The sequence below is a fragment of the Oncorhynchus keta genome, chromosome 29, assembly GCF_023373465.1.
Source record: "Oncorhynchus keta strain PuntledgeMale-10-30-2019 chromosome 29, Oket_V2, whole genome shotgun sequence".
NCBI classification, from domain to species: domain Eukaryota; kingdom Metazoa; phylum Chordata; class Actinopteri; order Salmoniformes; family Salmonidae; genus Oncorhynchus; species Oncorhynchus keta.
Window position 1 is genome coordinate 16,979,915 of NC_068449.1, and position 24,135 is coordinate 17,004,049.

Below are 24,135 nucleotides of genomic sequence, written 5' to 3' on the forward strand. Positions count from 1 at the left end.
TGTATTCTTATAAATGAGGGAGTAAGAGCAGTCTGAACGAGTGGACCCTAACGTGACGCAGAGTTTTTTCAGGCGCATGTGCATTTATTGTTTACCTTTTATATTGACGATGTTATTGTCCGGTTGAAATATTATAGATTATTTAGGCTAAAAAAACAACCTGAGGATTGAATATACACATCGTTTGACATGTTTCTATGAACTTTACGGATACAATTTGGATTTTTTTGTCTGATTGTTTTGACTGAGTTTGAGCCTGTGGATTAACACGCTAACAAAACGGAAGTTTTTGGATATAAAGAGACTTCATCGAACAAAAGGAACATTTATTGAGTAAATGAATGCCTTCTGATTGCCACCATATGAAGATCATCAAAGGTAAGGTAATAATTTTATCTCTATTTCTGAGATTTGTAACGCTTCTGCTTGGCTGGCTACTGTTTGTAATAAATTGTCAACTGGGCTATGTTCTGGGCTAGGTATGTTCTGGGCTAGGTATGTTCTGGGCTAGGTATGTTCTGGGCTAGGTATGTTCTGGGCTAGGTATGTTCTGGGCTAGGTATGCTTTCGCCGAAAAGCATTTTATAAATATGACACTGTGGTTGGTTTAACAAGAATTTAATCTTTAAACCTATGTAAAATATGTTTTGTTTTCTGAATTTTTATAATGAGCATTTCTGTAATTGAATTTGGCGCTCTGCAACCTCACTGGATGTTGGCCAGATGGGCATGTACCCTAGAGAGGTTAACACATTAACAACACCTTACTAACCTTCACACAACAAACACCAAAACCACAGTGACTCCACCCTACACCCAACCATCTCATCTGCGATCCACAACATAGGCAAAGGCAGTAACTGGGAACATGGCCTGTTATCTGAGTCGTAGGATCAGTATGTCCCTGTACTGTAGTGAAATACACACACTGCTGCCATACCAGCTGGAAGGGGATTGATGCTTCTGTTTTCATGTGTGTGTGTGTGTGTGTGTGTGTGTGTGTGTGTGTGTGTGTGTGTGTGTGTGTGTGTGTGTGTGTGTGTGTGTGTGTGTGTGTGTGTGTGTGTGTGTGTGTGTGTGTGTGTGTGTGTGTGTGTGTGTGTGTGTGAGATACTGCATTTTGCATTTTTTTTATCCATCAGACATTGACTGAGTTATAGTACATACAACATTTTACAGGCACTTACAAATAATGAATGGAGTTCAGGGATTTTAGTGGGAATTCAGTAATTCAGCCATTATGAAATGGCATTTATATATTTCCAAATTGCATTAGGTATTACATTTTTATTTTGTGCTCATATAAATAAAATTACACCCAGTGTATTTACATATATGACTATATTAAGATGAATGGGTGGAAAAGAGTTACTAGAGGTCTTCACAGTGTGTATGGCGTTGTGTGGGCAAGCGGATTGCTTATGCCAACGTTGTGAACAGAGTGCCCCATGGTGGTGGTGCGGTTATGGTATGGGCAGGCATAAGCTCTGGACATTTTATCAATTTTATCAATCATTTTATCAATGGCAATTTGAATGAACAGTGATACCGTGACGAGATCCTGAGGCCCATTGTTGAGCCATTCATCCACCGCCATCACCTCATGTTTCAGCACGATAATGCACTTCCCCACATTGCAAGTATCTATACACAATTCCTGGAAGCTGAACATGTTCTTCCATGGCCTGCATTCTCACCAGACGTGGTCGACGTGTATGACGGAGTGTTCCAGTTCCTGCCAATATCCAGTATCTTTGCACAGCCATTGAAGTGGAGTGGGACAACAGTCCACAGGCCACAATCAACCACCTGATCAACTCTATGTGAAGGAGATGTGTCACGCTTGTCACGTTTGTTGAAATGAGCGGACCAAGGTGCAGCATGGTAGGCTTACATTTTTATTTTATTTAAATGACAGCGAAAAAACAACTAAATAGAAAACGAACGTGAAGCTACAAGCAGTGCAGAAAGCAACTACACACAAACAAGATCCCACAATCTAAGGTGGGAAAAAGGGCTGGGTGGGCATTTCATCTCGGTGGAGCCTGCGGTGCAGGACGCAGACCCCACTCCGCTTGAGGCTCCCCCCACTTCAGTTGTGCCTCTGGTGCGGTGTTCGTCACCAGGGACTCCGGACCGTAGATCGTCACCGGGGACTACGGACCGTAGACCGTCACCGGGGACTACAGACCGTAGATCGTCATCGGGGACTACGGACCGTAGATCGTCATCGGGGACTACGGACCGTAGATCGTCATCGGGGACTACGGACCGTAGATCGTCATCGGGGACTACGGACCGTAGATCGTCATCGGGGACTACGGACCGTAGATCGTCATCGGGGACTACGGACCGTAGATCGTCATCGGGGACTACGGACCGTAGATCGTCATCGGGGACTACGGACCGTAGATCGTCATCGGGGACTACGGACCGTAGATCGTCACCGGGGACTACGGACCGTAGATCGTCATCGGGGACTACGGACCGTAGATCGTCATCGGGGACTACGGACCGTAGATCGTCATCGGGGACTACGGACCGTAGATCGTCATCGGGGACTACGGACCGTAGATCGTCGTCGGGGACTCCGGACCGTAGATCGTCATCGGGGACTACGGACCGTAGATCGTCATCGGGGACTACGGACCGTAGATCGTCATCGGGGACTACGGACCGTAGATCGTCATCGGGGACTACGGACCGTAGATCGTCATCGGGGACTACGGACCGTAGATCGTCATCGGGGACTACGGACCGTAGATCGTCATCGGGGACTACGGACCGTAGATCGTCATCGGGGACTACGGACCGTAGATCGTCATCGGGGACTACGGACCGTAGATCGTCATCGGGGACTACGGACCGTAGATCGTCATCGGGGACTACGGACCGTAGATCGTCACCGGGGATTACGGACCGTAGATCGTCATCGGGGACTACGGACCGTAGATCGTCATCGGGGACTACGGACCGTAGATCGTCATCGGGGACTACGGACCGTAGATCGTCGTCGGGGACTACGGACCGTAGATCGTCATCGGGGACTACGGACCGTAGATCGTCATCGGGGACTACGGACCGTAGATCGTCATCGGGGACTACGGACCGTAGATCGTCATCGGGGACTACGGACCGTAGATCGTCATCGGGGACTACGGACCGTAGATCGTCGTCGCGGACTCCCGACCGGGAACTGTCTCTGGAAGCTCCGGACTGGGAACCAACACTGAAGGCTCCGAACTGGGGGCCGTCGCTGGAGACTCCGGACTGGGGGCCGTCGCTGGAGACTCCGGACTGGGGGCCGTCGCTGGAGGCTCCGGACTGGGGACCGTCGCTGGAGGCCGGGTGCATGGAATTGGCACAGGACGCACCGGGCTGGAGAGACGTACTGGAGGCCGGGTGCGTGGAGCTGGCACAACGTGTCCTGGCTGGATACCCACTTTAGCTCTATAAGTGTGGAGATCTGGCCCAGGACACACTGAACTGTGAAGGCGCACTGGAGGCATCGTGCGTAGAGCCGAGCTAGGATATACTGGGCCGTGGAGGCGCACTGGAGGCCTGGGGCGTAGAGCTGAAACAACTCGTCCTGGCGGGGAGCTGGCACAGGCCGCACTGGGTTGTGCTGGCGAACTGGGGATACCGTGCATAGAGCTGGCGCAGGATATCCTGGGCCGAGGAGACGCACTGGAGACCAGGACTGCTGAGCCGGCACAATCCGTCCTGGACAGATGCTCACCTTAGCACGGCAAGTACGTAAAGCAGGCCCAGAACGCACCGGGCTAAGGGTGCACACTGGAGGCACGGTGCGTGACAACGCTGCATGAGGCAAATGGTGGTCACACCAGATACTGACTGGTTTTCTGATCCACGCCCCTACCTTTTTTTAAAGGTATCTGTGACCAACAGATGCATATCTGTATTCCCAGTCATGTTAAATCCATAGATTAGGGCCTAATGAATTTATTTAAATTGACTGAATTCGTTATATGAACTGTAACTCAGTAAAATCTTTGAAATTGTTGCATGTTGCGTTTATATTTTTCTTCCGTATAAATGGATAGACAATGTATTCCATTGAGACCATTTCAGCCATTACCGGGGTGTGTTTAACAGGTCATTACAGACATTTCCGCGGTCATAATGTTAACGGGAAAAAATGACAGGCACAAGAAAGAGCATGAAAGAGTCCCAGGAGTAAAATGAAAGCAATCAATCCAGCGAGATTTAAGTGACAAGTGGATTTTGCACACCTCAAACACAGGAAATAGATGGCTGAAAAAAAGACTGATCCTCAGGCGGGCGGGGCATGCACGTTGCCAATATGGGCCCCACTTTAACATTAAAACTCTCTTACACACATACACACATGTTCACACACACAGACACACACACACACACACACACTTTCTCATTCTTTCTTTCTCCCCTCTTTTTTTCTCTCTCTCTTCTTCAAGTCTATTCTCCATGATCTGAGTGGGTGTTACAGTCTTCTATTCACCTCCCTTACCTCTCCCCATCTCCTCTCTTCCCCTCTCCTTTCCACTCCTCCTTCTCTCCACCTCTCCTCTCCCCTGGTGTGAGGGGTAGTAAGAGAGGTGCCATTGAAGCTGAGCTATGTTTGATTAACAAGGTTCATCCCTCTCTGTTTCCCTTTTCCCTCACTCTGAAAATATAGTGTGTGTATGCGTGTGCGTGCCTGTGCGTGTGCGTGTGTGTGTGCGTGAAAATGTAATAAGAAGAACACTAGAAGTAAGCATACTATATACAGGGTCAGTTCCAATACCATATTTACAATGTGCAGGGCTACTGGAGTGATAAAGGTAGATATGTACAGGGGTAAGGTGACCAGGCATCAGGATATATGATAAACAGAGTAGCAGCAGTGTATAGGATGATTTTATGTGAGCTTGTGGGGGTATGTGTAGAGTCTGTATAAATGTGTGTGCATGTTATGTGTGTGTGAGAAAATGAAGTGAATGTGTGTGTGTGTGTGTGTGTGTGTGTGTGTGTGTGTGTGTGTGTGTGTGTGTGTGTGTGTGTGTGTGTGTGTGTGTGTGTGTGTGTGTGTGTGTGTGTGTGTGTGTAGTGTAGTGTAGTGTACTGTGAGTGTGTGTGTGTGTGTGTGTGTGTGTGTGTGTGTGTGTGTGTGTGTGTGTGTGTGTGTGTGTGTGTGTGTGTGTGTGTGTGTGTGTGTGTGTGTGTGTGTGTGTGTGTGTGTATAGAGTGCAAAAATATAAATAGAGTGCAAAAATATAAATAAAATACAAGGGTCAACTCAGATAGTCTGTGGAGCCATTTTGTTAGCTATATAACAGTCTTATGTCTCGGGGATAGAATCCGTTCAAGAGCCTGTTGGTGTCATACTTGATGCACCGATACCGCTTGCCTTGTGGAAGCAGAGAGAACAGTCTATGGTTTGGGTGGCTGGAGTCTTTAACGATTTTCCAGGCCTTCCTTTCACACTGCCAGATATAGAGGTCCTGGATGGGAGGGAGCTCAGCCCCAGTGATGCAGCGCCATGCGGTTGAGGGCGGTGCTGTTGTCATACCAAGCAGTGATGCAGCCAGTCAAGATGCTCTCAATGGTGCAGCTGTAGAACTCTTTGAGGATTTGACGGCAAATGCCCAAACTCTTCGGCGTCCTGAGGGGCAAGAGGCACTGTCGCGCCTTCTTCACGACTGTGCGTGTGGGTCATTGTAAGTCCTTAGTGATTTGGACACAGAGGAACTTGAAGCTGTTTATCCACTCCAGTGCTGCCCCGACAGACAATGTAGGAAAAACAGAGGAGAGGGAGAGAAGGAAGGAGAGAGAGCGAGAGAGAGAGGGAATGGGAGTACAACAGCGAGAGAGAGAGAGAGAGAGAGAGAGAGAGAGAGAGAGAGAGAGAGAGAGAGAGAGAGAGAGAGAGAAAGGTAATTCACCACAGTCGGGGTATCACACCAACATGTATGTGTGGAATGTGGAAGGAGGGAGTTTTGTGTCTGTGTGTGACTAACACTATCTAAGATTTGAACTTCACCTTTGATGACACCTTGTGATTCAAAGGCATCAGAGCCCACTTCTGCCTCTACCTCTAACCTGTCCCCCTTTCCTCTCTCCCACTCTTTCCACATGGTTACCCCTTTACTCCCAGTCAGAGAACAGAGAAGGCTGACTGCTTCACTGGCTGTCAGTGGAGGAGAGGAGAGCAGGGCAACATCTACTGACTGAAACAGCAAGTAGGCAGAGTGTGAAATCCCAGACTAGACTAGAAGAATGGGTTTCACTGGAGCCCAGACTCAGGTGTCAGGTCTGGAAGCTGCTGTCACAAGCTGGAGAAACCAACAACCACTGGTGGTTAATGATATCATTGAGGTAAAAGTGACTAAAGTAATTCCCATGTTTGAGTCAAACTCCAAAGGGTTCTGCAGTGTGCACGCACCCAGCACAATCAGAGCAATAAAAAGGCCAGTTCCCCAACCCTCCGTTCCACCAGTAGGGAGATGACAGGAGCTTCAGACCCAACGAGACCAGAGAAAAATGGTTCTGGCTGCCTCATGATACACACACACACACACACACACACACACACACACACACACACACACACACACACACACACACACACACACACACACACACACACACACACACACACACACACACACACACACACACACACACACACACACACACACACACACACACTCTGGCTAGGAGGGAACGCCTGGGAGTTCTAGAAACAAAATACATATTAGAATCTAGTCTATATTTTTGTACGGTTGGAAATTATCCAGAATAATCAAGGTCCCGGAGCAGCCCTGGGATGAAAGCATGTCAAACGATGAGATGTGATATGCCTGGTAGTTTAGTGGTGATATGTAGTGGTGACGTGTAGTGGTGATGTGTAGTGGGGGCTGAGACTGAGCCACTCTGGAAACACACACCGACACATCAATGCAATCTCTCATTTACAAAAAACAGTGGTTGGAGGTTCAGAGACATCGAGATGACAGGGAAGGTCTAGAGAGCAAGGGAATGGCAGGGAGAAAGGGAAGGTCTAGAGAGCAAGGGAATGGCAGAGAGAAAGGGAAGGTCTAGAGAGCAAGGGGATGGCAGAGAGAAAGGGAAGGTCTAGAGAGCAAGGGAATGGCAGAGAGAAAGGGAGAGAGATATAGACAGACAGAATTCTGTCCCACATATGCCCCCCTAGGCACAACTATGGTAACATAACCAACAAAAACCGGTCACAACTCTTGCAGCTCTGCCGCACGTTGGGTATGTACATAGTCATTGGTAGGCTTCAAGGGGACTCCTATGGTAGGTAAATCTATAGCACATCTATTGGCAGTAGTACTGTAGACTACTTTATCACTGACCTCAACCCAGAGTCTCTCAGAGAGTTCACTGACACCCTTATCAGATCACAGCAAAATCACAGTCTATTTGAACAGAGGAAAACTCAATCACGAGGCATCAAATCACAAGGAAAACTTACCAAAAAACTATTAGGCAACAACAAATTCAATCCCTTTTAGACAACTTCCTGGACAAATCTTTTCACTGTAACAGTGAAAGTGTAATCTTGCCAGTAGAAAATCTAAACAGTATATTTGACCTCTTAGCTTCCCTATCAAAATCTAAAACTTTCAAACAGAAAACCACAGAAAATGAAGAACAATGACAACTGTTTGATGAGGAATGCAATTGAGAAACTTATCCAACCAAAAACATAGAGACCCAGAAAACCTGAATCTACACCTTCACTATGGTGAATCACTAAAACAATACAGAAATACACTGCTCAAAAAAGGGAACACTAAAATAACACATCCTAGATCTGAATTAATGAAATATTTTTATTAAATACTTTTTTCTTTACATAGTTGAATGTGCTGACAACAAAATTACACAAAAAATATCAATGGAAATCAAATTTATCAACCCATGGAGGTCTGGATTTGGAGTCATACTCAAAATTAAAGTGGAAAACCACACCACAGGCTGATCCACACTGATGTAATGTCCTTAAAACAAGTCAAAATGAGGCTCAGTAGTGTGTGTGGCCTCCACATGCCTGTATGACCTCCCTACAACGCCTGGGCATGCTCCTGATGAGGTGGCGGATGGTTCCTGAGGGATCTGCTCCCAGACCTGGACTAAAGCATCCACCAACTCCTGGACAGTCTGTGGAGCGAGACATGATGTCCCAGATGTGCTCAATTGGCGGGCCAGTCCATAGCATCAATGCCTTCCTCTTGCAGGAACTGCTGACACACTCCAGCCACATGAGGTCAAGCATTGTCTTGCATTAGAAGGAACCCAGGGCCAACCGCACCAGCATATGGTCTCACAAGGGGTCTGAGGATCTCATCTCGGTACCTAATGGCAGTCAGGCTACCTCTGGCGAGCACATGGAGGGCTGTGCAGCCCCACAAAGAAATGCCACCCCACACCATGACTGACCCACCGCCAAATCGGTCATGCTGGAGGATGTTGCAGGCAGCAGAACGTCGTCTCCAGACTCTGTCACGTCTATCACATGTGCTCAGTGTGAACCTGCTTTCATCTGTGATGAGCACAGGGCGCCAGTGGCGAATTTGCCGATCTTGGTGTTCTCTGGCATATGCCAAACGTCCTGCACAGTGTTGGGCTGTAAGCACAACCCCCACCTGTGGACGTCGGGCCCTCATACCACCCTCATGAAGTCTGTTTCTGACCGTTTGAGCAGACACATGCACATTTGTGGCCTGCTGAAGGTCATTTTGCAGGGCTCTGGCAGTGCTCCTCCTGCTCCTCCTTGCACAAAGGCAGAGGTAGTGGTCCTGCTGCAGGGTTGTTGCCCTCCTACGGCCTCCTCCACGTCTCCTGATGTACTGGCCTGTCTCCTGGTAGCGCCTCCATGCTCTGGACACTACGCTGACAGACACAGCAAACCTTCTTGCCACAGCTTGCATTGATGTGCCATCCTGGATGAGCTGCACTACCTGAGCCACTTGTGTGGGTTGTAGACTCCGTCTCATGCTACCACTAGAGTGAAAGCACCGCCAGCATTCAAAAGTGACCAAAACATCAGCCAGGAAGCTTAGGAACTGAGAAGTGGTCTGTGGTCACCACCTGCAGAACCACTCCTTTATTGGGGGTGTCTTGCTAATTGCCTATAATTTCCACCTGTTGTCTATTCCATTTGCAAAACAGCATGTGAAATTTCTTGTCAATCAGTGTTGCTTCCTAAGTGGACAGTTTGATTTCACAGAAGTGTGATTGACTTGGAGTTACATTGTGTTGTTTAAGTGTTCCCTTTATTTTTTTGAGCAGTGTACACTACGGAAAAAGAAGGAACAGCACGTCAGAAACCAGCTCAATGTAATTGAACAATCCATAGACTCTAATCACTTCTGGGAAACTTGTAAAACTCTAGACAAACAACAACACAAAGAGTTATCTATCCAAAACAGAGATGTATGTGTAAACCACTTATCTAGTCTTTTTGGCCCTATAACAAAGAAGAAAGAGCAAAAACATATATATTATCAAATATACATCTTAGAATCTGTTAATCTGTTAAAGACCCAGATCCCACTGGATTCTCCAATTACATAGAATGAACTAGAGGAAAAAATACAAACCATCCAACCCAAAAAGGCCTGTGGTGTTGATGGTATCCTCAATGATAAGATAAAATATACAGACCACAAATTCCAATCGGGCTTTACCTAAACTCTTTAACATCATCCTTAGCTCTGGCATCTTCCCCTATATTTGGAAACAAACACTGATCACTCCAGTTATGCTGTTCTGCTATAGCCTAATAAACAAATGCAGGTGGCTTACATCTTCAAAATGTTTTAAATGCTTTATTATCCAAAAGTAAAAGCATATACTGTACAGTACTGTATTTCTCATCAGTATCTTTATACTAAAATAAAATAATGATACATGGAGGCCATCACGTCATATTTTTCGATTTACTGTAGGCCTACCGTAGGCGACATGAGTCTCACTAGTGTTGAGTAATATGCTGTTAAAAGTGGTATAGGTCTTGTTTATTTAAAGAGCATATTGAAGTTAGAAGCAATAGGATTTGAAGCAATAGCCTACAACTATTTTAGCACCGTTTGGTGCTGCTCTGAGACAAGCATGGGGAACGGTCTTGATAAATCAATGAGATTTGTTATTTTCACTGAATCTCCATTTAGGCTTTGGTTAGACTACAATTATACAATCAGGGTGTAGAAATATTATGCTCTTAGTGTAACCTTTATTTAACTACGCAAGTCAGTTAAGAACAAATTGTTATTTCCCTCCTCCCCATCAGGGAATTGAACCCCGGTCTCCCGCGTGCCCGCACAACACAGGGATTTTTTTTAGCCGAATAGCCCAGTACTATAGCCTATTCCCGACCGTCACGTTGTGCAGTGCCGTATTTTCCGCTCCAACCTTATTTATTTAAAAAGCATATTGAAGTTAGAAGCAATAGGATTTGATGAAGCAATAGCTATTTCAACATCGTTTCGCGCTGCTATGAAACAAGCATGGGGACTGGTCTTGATAAATCAATGAGATTTTTATTTTCACTGAATCTCCGTTTGGGTATTGGTTACACCACAGTGTGGAAATGGTATGCCCCTGAGATATTCATTTAGAATCCTCTTATGCTCTTAGTACTGTAGCCTACTCCTGACCATCACGTTGTACAGCGCTATATTTTCCCAGCGCTATATTTTCCCTGAGGGTTTTGTTTTTTGTTTTCCTTGGAATAGAAACACCATAATATTAATCTAATGAATTAAGATACATTTCTTAAAAATCAATCCCATATATTATGTTCTTGCAAAAAAGGTTTTATAGTCTCTAGTAATGCCAATATTGAAGACTATCAAACACTTCTCCAAGATCCCCTGTGGTGGTCAAACTTGCACTAACTTGCAGTGAGCATAGCCTTGCTATTGAGAAAGGCAGACCGTAGGCAGACCTGGCTCTCAAAAGACAGGCAATGTGCACACTGCCCACAAAATGAGGTGGAAACTGAGCTGCACTTCCTAACCTCCTACCAAATGTATGACCATATCAGAGACACATATGTCCCTCAGACTACACAACTCCACAAATATATATATATTTTATTTTGATAAACTCCCATATCTACTGGGTGAAATACTACAGTCTGCCATTACAGCAGCAAGGTATGTGACCTGTTGCCACAAGAAAATGGCAACCAGTGAAGAACAAACACCATTGTAAATACAACCTATATTTACTTTTATTTATTTTCCCTTTTGTACTTTAACTATTTGCACATCGTTATAACACTGTATATATACATAATATGACATTTGAAATATCTTTATTCTTTTGGAACTTTAGGGATTGTAATGTTTACTGTCAATTTTTATTGTTTATTTCAGTTTTGTTTATTTTGTACCTCACTTGCTTTGGCAATGCAAACATATGTTTCCCATGCCAGTAAAGCCCTTCAATTGAATTGAATTGATATTGGTTCAGAGACAGAGAGAGGGAATGACGGGAGGGTGGAAGAGAGAAAAGTAGAATGGGCAGCATGTGACAGAGTGAGACAGCAGAGGGTTATGCCTCAGTAAAGAGGGACAGTTAAAAGAGAAAGAAAGAGAGAGAAAGCAGAAGATGAGGGGGACAGAAAGAGAGAGGGAGTGATTGAAAGAGAGGAAGAGAGAGGGAGGGATGTGAGTATGATGGTCCCTGTGCTGTTCTACTTCCTCCATATTGACTACCTTAAAAACGAGCAGAGAGGGCACTTCCAAGCCCCATTCTAATTAAACCAAATGAGTGTGTGAGGCAGAATACAGCTCTGAATATTCCCCTTGTACACCTCACCTCCTCTCTCCACACCTCTCATCCACTCCTCTCCACATCTCTTCTTTAATCTCTTCCCTCCTCCTCTCTCCACTTGTCCTCTTTCCTCTCCTCGTCTCTCCTTTTCTCTTCTCTCCTCTCCTGTCCTTTCCTCTCCTCATCTCCTTACACACTCTCCTCAATTACTCCTCCACTCACCCCCTTAATCATTCCTATCTTAATGAGCAAGGGATGGAGAAATAGATGGGGGTGGGGGTGGGGGGGTCCTCTCTAACGATGCCTAGTGTAGCAGAGCCTAATATAAGGTGGTCTTTTCTACTTGTGTAGGCAGTGCCAGTCACAACAGCTTGGCGTTATGTTCATGTGGGCATTAGATCTGAAATGGGCAGTGAAATCTAGGTCTGAGGGTGAAGAGAAGCCTACAGGGAATCAGCAGGTCTGATTAAAGCACGGAACTCTGACCCAGCCATGAGTGACAGGGCTCTCCACCAATTCAGCGCTGGCGGCTCAGGGAGTACAGAGGAAGCGGAAGGAAGAGAAAGGGGAGGGGTTGCAGAGAGTGTTTATCCCTTCATCAGGCTGTGTGTGCACTGTGCTTTTCTCTTCCCTCTTCCTTTCATTTCATCCTTTCACAGGTTGCAATTGTTTACAATATTTTACATATTTAACACTCTCAAATTAGGGGACTTTTTTCAAGTGACACTCCTATATGACACTTTAGTAGAAGGATAATGTGTGGAGATTGGCTGGGAGAGCTGTCACTCACTGGGAGGCTGGAGGGGCGGTCCTGCGAGATCAGACCCATGTCCTCTTGGTTGGCCTTCCCAGGATTCCCTGGGGCTTGCTGCTGACTCCTGCCTCCGTAACTCTCCCGAGGAGCCTCCTGGAGAGAGGGAGAGAGAGAGAGAGCGATAGAGAGAGAGAGAGAGAGAGAGAGAGAGAGAGAGAGAGAGAGAGAGAGAGAGAGAGAGAGAGAGAGAGAGAGAGCAGGATAGCGATAGAGAGCGAGAGGCAGAGAGAGATAACGAGAGAGAGAGAATGAATGAAAGAGAGAATGAGAGAGAGAGAATGAAATAAAGAAAGAGAAAGAGAGAGAATGAATGGGAGAGAGACAATGGAGAGAGAGAGAGAAAGAATGAGAGAGAAAGAATTAAAGAAAGAGAAAGCGGGAGAATGAATGAGAGAGTGAAAGAGAGAGAGAAAGAGCAAGACAGAGAGAGAAAGAGCAAGACAGAAAGAGAGAGAGAGAGTAAGACAGAAAGAGAGAGAGAGAGAGACAGAGTGAGAGACAGAGAGAGAGAAAGAGAAAAATGGGAGAGTGTAGACGGATAGATATTTTAAAAGGGTTTTACAGTAAATGACATCATGCATTACAGTGTGTCTCTTGGGGGGGCAGGATAGGGGGTCTGATAAATGAAGCACAGCTCTTACAGCTCTAACAGCACATGATGAATTAAAGTGAGCTAGCCTCCCTCCCTCCATGTTTTGACTAGCTGTGAAGGAGTCATGAATGCCTGTCTCGCTCTGAAACCTCAGGTACAGTGTGTGTGTGTGTGTGTGTGTGTGTGTGTGTGTGTGTGTGTGTGTGTGTGTGTGTGTGTGTGTGTGTGTGTGTGTGCGTGCGTGCGTGCGTGCGTGCGTGCGTGCGTGCGTGCGTGCGTGCGTGCGTGCGTGGTGTGTGTGTGTGTGTTAGGTAAACAGGTAGAGTAGAGCTGAGTGTCCCTCAGTCAGACAGTAGTCCAGATAGATAGAAGGCGATATGGGACAGTAATACCAGATGGTAATTAGGTTCTAATTGATTGCTGCTGGATACCCTGTTTAGCATGGGAGACAAGTTTAGCAATACTACAGCAGCACATCCAAACACACACACACTCATACACACTCACAAAGACACAAAGTAACCCAATACTTGACAATAAACCCCCTACTGGTGTACACAAGTGTAGGTAAATATATTGTCACTGAAACACTCACCATAACAAAAGACCCCATAAACAGCAGTCTTTCCACCTAATCTGATATCTTGAAAACACACTTTCATCCTTGCTCCTAAGTTGCTTTCTCTCTACTATAATCAAAGTCTGTAAACCAATTTTCTTTCCAGAGATAAAAATGTATTTTTCTCATTGACTCCCTTTCATTGAGTAGTCAGCTCATCCTACATGGTGTTCAGCGATCAGACAGACACCAGGACAATGGAAGCATCCGTTTAGAGGATAATATCTCTCTACTGGCTACACGATCGCTGATACCACAAACACAGAACAACCTCCATTCTAAACATCTCAGAGAGAGAACTAACACAGAACAACCTCCGTTCTAAACATCTCAGAGAGAGAACTAACACAGAACAACCTCCGTTCTAAACATCTCAGAGAGAGAACTAAACACAGAACAACCTCCATTCTAAACATCTCAGAGAGAGAACTAACACAGAACAACCTCCATTCTAAACATCTCAGAGAGAGAACTAACACAGAACAACCTCCGTTCTAAACATCTCAGAGAGAGAACTAACACAGAACAACCTCCATTCTAAACATCTCAGAGAGAGAACTAACTCAGAACAACCTCCATTCTAAACATCTCAGAGAGAGAACTAACACAGAACAACCTCCATTCTAAACATCTCAGAGAGAGAACTAACACAGAACAACCTCCGTTCTAAACATCTCAGAGAGAGAACTAACACAGAACAACCTCCGTTCTAAACATCTCAGAGAGAGAACTAACACAGAACAACCTCCGTTCTAAACATCTCAGAGAGAGAACTAACACAGAACAACCTCCGTTCTAAACATCTCAGAGAGAGAACTAACACAGAACAACCTCCGTTCTAAACATCTCAGAGAGAGAACTAACACAGGAGATCATCCATTACAACAGCAATGTGGAGGTGATGGTGACTAGTGAGGAATTGACCGTGGACCGAGACAAATAGACATGGTTCTATATTTAGTACTATGGTGGTGAAGACTGATGGCATGTATCCTCCCTGAACGCTATGCAGGCCTGTGTTGATCTACCAGGGTACAATCTAATCTACACTGGCACCATGCCAACCTGCTTTATTACATCCTGTCATCATCACCTACTTTCACTATAGAGAGAGAGCGAGAGAGAGAGAGAGAGAGAGAGAGAGAGAGAGAGAGAGAGAGAGAGAGAGAGAGATCAACTAGGTTCACCCAGCCACATAATAATACACACAGGCATAAACGACCTGAGAACACAGCAGGAAAGGGTGGACACAGCACTCAAGGGAGTGATTGAAAAAGCTTCTTCTAACTTCTCCCCAACGCACAAGTGGTTATCTCCACCCTGCTACCACAAAAATACTTTCACTCTGCTACCATACAAGTATTTCTCGTGACTGTGCCTCAAAACCGAATGTTTACCTGGTCAACCACTCCACCCTGGACTTGAACAGTCTTTACGACCAGGTCTACCTATACAAGGCAGCAGTGCCCACCTTTGCCCGGACCCTAAAGGACATCACCATCAAACACAGCCCCAACACAACACACAGGAGCTACAGATCAATAGACACCCCACCAGCCACATCCACACCCCCACCCCAATCAATCAACACCCCCTCAAGTCAACCATGCCCACACCCCATTTAGGCCCCCTCGGATCAGACCTATGCCCCTCCTGCCCACCCCATGCCCCCCACTCCCGCAAAGAGAGCCTCGACATAAAAGTCACACATATGCCCAGGCCGTGAGCAGGCAAACAGGCCCAGCCCCCACTCTTACAACTAGCCCAAGCCAATGACATGTGCCAAACCACACAACTAACATCATTGGACACTTTATTGAACACAAAGCTTTTATTATATCCAAGGCCTGAGGTCATCTACCTTTGGCCTAAAGAGCAGGAACCTGGACTTCAGAAATACAGAACTTCTCATCCTACAATAAACAAGATATAGAGGAGATGAACCCACTGGTTGCCCTCTAGAGAGAGCTGGTAGTCCCATCTACCAAACTATCATTCGTGAAACAGGGAAGGGACTCGGGCTGAAATTCTAATTTGGTTTAGAACAGACATAACTCACTAAATTAAACTAATCAAAACAGGAACATTTTACATTTGGCTAGAATGATCTTAACAGAGAAAAATGTCCTCCTGTGTGCTACCTATATCCCCCCATTAGAATCTCCATACTTTAACGAAGACAGCTTCTCCATCCTGGAGGAGAAATCAATCATTTTCAGGCCCAGGAACATGTACTAATCTGTGGCGACCTAAATGCCAGAAAAGGACAAAAACCTGACACCCTCAGCACACAGGGGGACAAACACCTACCTGGAGGTGACAGCATTCCATCCCCCATATGCCCCCCTAGGCACAACTATAACAACATAACCAACAAAAACGAGTCACAACTCCTGCCGCTCTGTCGCACGCTGGGTATGTACATAGTCAATGGTAGGCTTCGGGGGGACTCCTATGGTAGATACACCTATAGCTCATTTCTTGGCACTAGTATTGTAGACTACTTTATCACTGACCTCAACCCAGTGTCTCTCAGAGCATTCACAGTCAGCCCACTGACACCCCTATCAGATCACAGAAAAATCACAGTCTACTTGAACAGAGCAATACTCAATCATGAGGCATCAAAGCCAAAATAACTTAATAATATTAAGAAATGCTATAGATGGAAGGAAAGTAGTGTGTCAACTTACCAAAAAACAATCAGGCAACAAAAAATGAAATCCCGTTAGACAACTTCCTGGATAAAACTTTCACTGTAATAGTGAATGTGTAAACTTGCCAGTAGAAAACCTAAACAGTATATTTGACCTCTCAGCTTCCCTATCAAATCTAAACATTTCAAACAGAAAACTGAAGAAAATGAACAACAATGACAAATGTGACCCGATTCAGGAAACTAGGTGTTTGTCGCAAGTCACAACTTCACAGGAGTGCCGTTTGAAAGTAAAAAAATGTTTTAGATCAAAATGCATTTTTTGGCAGAAATGCCTTTCTCGAACATGTGAACTTTCATGTGCCTTAATAACATACTTGTATGCCATCTGTAAATACGAATACAATTGTTAAATTTCAATCCTTGTTGGTTAAGCCATAGAAAAAGTCAGCAACCTTCCCACTAGCCATGATTGACTGAGATAATGAGTGGGCTGGACATGCCGAGAGAGGAGTTTGGATTGGTCTGCCATATAGGTGGCTTTTGTCTTTTTGAGCTGGTCAGTCTGTGTTGGTAGTCCTGTCGAACGCGGCTTTTTAAAAATGTTCTGTGTAGTGGAGCTGCATAAGGTAAGTATTGCGCTCCACTCTGTGAAGGATCAAGTTTTGAAATCAGTGGAATTAGAGTATGATAGCTAAAGAGATGGAGAAAACACCTGTCTCCAGATTACATCATCAAACTAAGGGCAACTGCAACTACATTGTCAGATATTACACGTTTCTAATTTTGACAGAAAGTGGTTTCATTTCAAGCTAAAATGTACTGTTAGCTAGCTAACATTAGCTGGCTGGCTCCCTAGCTGACGTTGTTATTCATATCCGAGAGCTGTTTGCTTTGCTAGTTAGAGCCTAATGTTAGCTAGCTAACATTGAACCTGGTTGGTTAGCTCCCAGCATATTCATGCAGTGTGGTAACGACATGATTTGGCACTATGTTCATTGATGTTTAACTAGCTAAGGTTAGCTGCTGGCTCATTAGCTAACGTTGCGTGATGTATGATTTTACACATTGTTTACCTAGCTAAGTTCATTGTTTACCTAGCTAACTAGCTACATGTCTTAGCTAAAGTGTACTGTTAGCTAGATAGCTAACATTAGCTGGCTGGCTCCCTAGCTGATGTTGTTATTCGTATCCCAGAGCTGTTTGCTTTGCTAGTTGCAGCCTAATGTTAGCTAGCTAACATTGAACCTGGATGGTTAGCTCCCAGCATATTCATGCATTGTAGTAATGGCATGATTTGGCACTATGTTCATTGTTGTTTAGCTAGATAAAGTTAGCTGCCTGGCTTAGATAACATTACGTGACGTGTAATTTTACACGTTGTCTTAATGTCTTCAGCTAAAGTGAATATGGCAGGTGTCAGTAAACATCTGCAAAGAAGCATAATGAAATTGTTGCCATCAGAGCTGGTTAGGCTGTTTTCATGTCATCCATAGGTAAACAAATCATCGACCAGAGCATCAAGTCTGTGCTCTAAACACTCTGAGGGCGAAACAAGATGGGTGGGGCTAAAGCTTAAGAGGGTGTGAAAGATGCTGAATGGGTGTAGACAAAGAAGAGCTCTTCACTAGATACCAAAACATTCAAAGGCCCTTTTCTCAAAAGTGAGTTTACAAGTTTACAATAATTACTTTCCCATTGTTCCTCAACAATGCAGTATGATATACCATTTTGTAGCTCTTAGTCTCTACTTTCATCCAATGTAAAAACACAATTACAAATTTTGCTACATAAGACCGAATCTAGGTGGTGAGTCACAAATGGTTTGATGAAGAATGCAAAACTTAAGAAAGAAATTGAGAAAATTATCCAACCAAAAACATAGAGACCCAGAAAACCTGAGTCTACGCCTTCACTAAGGTGAATCACTAAAACAATACAGAAATACACTATGGAAAAAGAAGGTCAACAGCTCAATGTAATTGAAGAACCCATAGACTAACCACTTCTGAGGAAATTGGAAAACTCTAAACAATCAACAACACGAGGAGCTATCTATCCAAAACAGAGATGTATGGGTAAACCACTTCTCCAATCTTTTTGGCCCTATAACAAAGAACAAACAGCAAAAACATATATATTATAAAATACAAATCTTAGAATCAACTATAAAAGACCCAGAACACACTGGATTGTCCAATTACATTTAATGAACTACAGGACAAAATGCAAACCCTCCAACCCAAATAGGCCTGTGGTGTTGATGGTATCCTCAATGAAATGCTCAAATATACAGACAACAAATTCCAATTGGCTACACTAAAACTCTTTAACATTATCCTTAGCGCTGGCATCTTCCCCAATATTTGGAACCAAGGACTGATCACCCTAATCCACAAAAGTGGAGACAGATTTGACCCCAATAACTACCGTGGGATATGCATCAACAGCTGCTTTGGGGAAATCCTCTGCATTATAATTAACAGCAGACCTCAGTGAAAACAATGTACTGAGCAAATGTCAAAGGCAAACTCTTCTCATGCTTTGTTGATTTCAAAAAAGCTTTTCACTCAATTTGGCATGAGAGTCTGCTACACAAATTGATGGAAAGTGGTGTTGGGGGACAAACATACAACATTATAAAATCCATGTACATAAACAACAAGTGTGCAGTTAAAAATGTCAGCTTAAGCCCCACCCTCTTCAACATATATATCAATAAATTGGCGATGGCAGTAGAACAGACTGCAGCACTCGGCCTCACCCTACTAGAATCTGAAGTCAAATGTTTCCTGTTTGCTCTGATGCTTCTGTCCTCAACCAAGGAGGGCCTACAGCAGCACCTAGATCTTCTGCACAGATTCAGTCAGACCTGGGCCCTGACAGTAAATCTCAGTAAGACAAAAATAATGGTGTTCCAAAAAAGGTCCAGTTGCCAGGACCACAAATACAACTTCTGCATGCAGAATTCTGCAAAAAAACATCCTCTGTGTACAAATTACAAGGCCAAATAATGCACGAAGAGCAGAATTAGGCCGATACCCGCTAATTATCCAAATCCAGAAAAGAGCCGTTCAATTCTACAACCTCCTAAAAGGAAGCGATTCCCAAACCTTCCATAACAAACCCATCACCTACAGAGAGATGAACCTGGAGAAGAGTCTTCTAAGCAAGCTGGTCCTGGGGCTTTGTTCACAAACACAAACAGACCCCACAGAGCCCCAGGACAGCAACACAATTAGACCCAACCATATCATTAGAAATCCAAAAGATAATTACTTGACACATTGGAAAGAATGAACAAAAAACAGAGCAAACTATAATGCTGTTTGGCCCTAAACAGAGAGTACACAGAGTACAGTACCTGACCACTGTGACTGACCCAAACTTAAGGAAAGCTTTGACTATCGGCAGACTCAGTGAGCATAGCTTGCTATTGAGAAACGCTGCAGTTTGGCAGACCTGGCTCTCAAGAGAAGACAGGCTATGTGCACACTGCCCACAAAATGAGGTGGAAACTGAGCTACACTACCTGACCTCCTGCCAAATGTATGACCATATTAGACACATATTTCCCTCAGATTGCACAGACTGAGAGTGAGACAGAGGGAGAGAGAGGGTGGGAGAGAGAGCAATAGAGAGAGACAGAGGGAGAGAGAGAGAGATGGAGCAAGAGAGAGAATCAATGAGTACAGCCAAAGTGAGGTTAGTCTAATTCTGCTACATGTATTTTTAGTCATTTTCTTTAAAATAGTAATTTCTAAGCTAATTCAGAAGCTATGACGAGCAGCTAGAATATCATCCACTCCTCCACACCTTACGCCTGGAGCTACACTTATTCCTGTCTTCACACACACACACACACACACACACACACACACACACACACACACACACACACACACACACACACACACACACACACACACACACACACACACACACACACACACACACACACACACACACACACACACACACACACACACACAGTGTTTTTAACAAGGCTACATCTTAGCGTAATAGAAAAGAGGGTATTGAAGAAAAGGATTTGAAGTACATGAGGGAATGCAGGAATCTGACTGAAATTATGTTAGACAGCCATGGGGAGTTGGGAGTTAGTATTACATATATAGACTGATAACTGGTGAGTAGGCTGTTTGTCTGGGCTTGGAGATGGATAGAAAGCATTCATAAATGAAAGATATACAGTATCTCTCTTTCCTTCCATCCATCCTTGCCTCCGTCTCTCCTGCCTCATGACTACCAAATGAATGTTATTCCCACACCGTCACAGATGCAGATCTCCGCCAATCTGCCACTAATTCCATTAATATTCATTAAAAATTAAGCTTAATTGCGCGTCTTAAAAAGCCCAGTGGCCCCAGCCTATCCCTGGCCCCCTGAGGACAGCTAGTTCGGATTTCCACTGGGCAACCTCCCCATGCCTGTCACCCTTCACACAGAGAGGACAGAAAGGAGGGAGTGAGGGAGTGGGGAAGGAGGGGAGTGAGACTATGTTGTAGAGGGAGAAAGCGGAGGAGAGAGAGGGAAAGAGAGAGAAAGAGAGAGAGAGACAGAGAGAGAGAGAGAGAGAGAGGTAGAGAGAGAGAAAGAGAGAGAGAGGGAAAGAGAGAGAGAGAGAGAGTTACAGAGAGAGAGAGAGAGAGAGAGAGAAAGAGAGAGAGAGAGTTAGAGAGAGAGAGAGAGAGAGAGAGAGAGAGTTAGAGAGTTAGAGAGAGAGAGAGAGAGAGAGAGAGAGAGAGAGAGAGAGAGAGAGAGAGAGAGAGAGAGAGAGAGAGAGAGAGAGGTAGAGAGAGAGAGAGAGAGAGAGAGAGAGAGGTAGAGAGAGAGAGAGAGAGAGAGAGAGAGAGAGAGAGAGAGAGAGAGAGAGAGAGAGAGAGAGAGAGAGAGAGAGAGAGAGAGAGAGAGAGAGAGAGAGTTAGAGAGAGAGAGAGGTAGAGAGAGAGAGAGAGAGAGAGAGAGAGAGAGAGAGAGAGAGAGAGAGAGAGAGAGAGAGAGAGAGAGAGAGAGAGAGAGAGAGAGAGGAGAGAGAGAGAGAGAGAGAGAGAGAGAGAGAGAGAGAGAGAGAGAGAGAGAGAGAGAGAGAGAGAGAGAGAGAGAGAGAGAGAGAGAGAGAGAGAGAGAGAGAGAGAGAGAGAGAGAGAGGTAGAGGTAGGGAGAGAGAGTGAGGTAGAACAATAGGGAGAAAGATATAACAGTGGGCGATACGGAGCGTCACCACATAGATACACACAGTACTGTCATGTACTTCACACAGAAGATGTAGAAGAGTGATGGGAGATGTGAGCACCACAGAGAGACAGTGACACTTCTAACAGCCAAACTGAGTTGAATCACACTGGCCAGAGGATGGATCCTCTCATGCCTGCTTCACCTGAACCATGTGTGTGCGTGTGTGTGTGTGCCCGTATGTGTGCGTGTCTGCTTCCGATTGTTCTTGAGGGGGATATTTTTAGCGTTCATATTTAAATTTGAGGATGGGAAAATCATGGCGTTTATAAATACAAACACACGTCTGTGTACACAAAGCACAGCACATCAGAGACATGACAGAGAACAGGGAACAGGGACAGACAAAGACAGGCAGGCAGCAGCAGAGAGGAGAGTAGAGTAGAGGGTGAGGAGTGGGGAGGGGAGATGCAGGCCATCCATATTCATGGTCCTGCACATCATTAGCACAGACAACAATGGCACCTCAGATTGGGATGCCATAATTGAAGCAATCAGCAAGTTGCACAATATTACAGTAGGGAGAGAGAGAGGAGTTGCCAGGGAGAAAATGGCAGCTCTTATTAAGGCCTGTAATGCAGAAACTACATTCAGTATAAACTGACAGCTTGGATCAGACATGTCTGAAAGACAATGCAGCAGTCCCTCTAGAGTAGAAAGGACAACGGACTGTCTGACTGCCTCACAGATTTTGGTTAATGCAAAGACTAATATGTTGCGATCCCCTTTCAAAGGATACGTGTGTGTGCATACACTACCCATATCCGACTGTTTCTGCCATTGTGTGTGAGTGCGTGCGTGTCTTGGTGCATACCTATACGCTGCAGTACTGATCCTCGCTCTACAACTATTACCCAGCCCAGTGACAGAGAACCAGCCAGGGAGGGACCCCCCAGAGCGCTAAATACTACCCTCTCCAGTGTGATTAAGACTGTTCAAACCCTTTCAAAAAACACCTCGCAATTGCATTTGAATCACAATGGTACATACAAACATAAATCAGAAAAACACCACAACGCATTCCAGACACGCAATTAGAAAGTGTCAGTCAGCAGAGATGTGCAAACACACAACTAAAAACCCAATCCAACTGACAGAAGCCCCCCAAAAAAAACGTTTTTTTTCTGCCTTTCTATTTTTTCTAAACTCATCAGGCTTTAAGTGCTTGTTTCAGGCAGCCAATAGGAGCACTGTGCTGGTTACCGTGGCGATACGAAGGGACATTTAGAGGACTCTGATAAACTATGCCATTTAAAAGGTTATGACAATTAAAGCAGCTCCTGCAAATTACAGTGGCCAAACCTATACCACGGATGGGTCCCTCTTATCGCCTGGCACCCGGCTTCCTCTGCCATATGCCCTCTATTTCCACAGTCCTCCCTCCCTTCATCCCTCTCTCTCCCCTCCCAATCGAAGCAGCGCTTTTATTATCCAGTTAATTAACAGATTTCTCAGTTAATATTCAAATGCTGACCAATTAATGACATTGAACTTTGAATAGCCCTGCCTCTCCCGCACTCTCCCCCTTCTCTCCCTCCCTCCCTCCATCCCCCCTCTCCCAGTCAGTTGTTGCTTTGGCATCCTCGGGTACACTGTGCCATGTAGCGTGCTATCGGTGGTCGTGGGTGGCAGCGAGAGCAGGAGTAGCGGTAAAGGCGGGCAGCCAGCCAATGTGACAGTGTTTTAATTAACCTTGGAGCAGAGCACCGCAGAGCAGAGCACAGCAGAGCAGAGCACAGCAGAGCAGAGCACAGCAGAGCAAAGCACAGCAGCGCAGAGCACAGCAGAGCAAAGCACAGCAGCGCAGAGCACCGCAGAGCAGAGCACAGCAGAGCAAAGCACAGCAGAGCACAGCAGAGCAGAGTGGGGCCAGCAGCAGCTCAGAGAGAAGATGGAAGTTGGAAGTAATACAGGAAACAGGAAACAGGAAACAGCCCTAGAGATAAGCAGTCTCACAGAGGAACAGACTGGACACTTTCATTGAAGAAATGAGGAGCAATAAAGTACACTTCTTGTTTGTGAAATCTTTGTTTGTCACTCCTCAGAAACTACAACAAATTGTCATAGATGAAGGCAGAGTTTCCCAACTGGTGGTTTTATTTGTCCGTTTTCTGAGCAAAAATATATAGATAAAATAAATTAATTGTTGGACATAAAAGAGTGTAAAAACACCAGGAAATCAGCTCCAAGTGACTTTTATTTAGGAAATCTGTTCCCAAGTATTCACACATATAATAGAGAGACACGTGATCGTCTACAAATGTTTGAAATTATAATGATTTAGTCAAATATATCTGTTTGGGATTCTTGCGGTCAAATTATAGTCTACAAGTTATTTGTAATTTTGTTGTGGCCCTCTGACCATTCGCCCAAGAAAATTCGGCCCGCGGCTGAATCTAGTTGATGATCCC

The 24,135-nt window shown here is 45.0% G+C and overlaps 1 protein-coding gene across 1 annotated transcript in view; it reads right to left on the reverse strand.

Annotated features, from left to right (window-relative positions):
* LOC118362155 (AT-rich interactive domain-containing protein 1B-like) overlaps window positions 1–24,135 on the reverse strand; it is a 329,171-nt gene that overhangs the window by 223,742 nt on the left and 81,294 nt on the right. Inside the window, 1 exon segment of the mRNA XM_052485389.1 lies at window positions 12,581–12,697. Within this exon segment, the coding sequence (XP_052341349.1) occupies window positions 12,581–12,697 (117 nt within the window).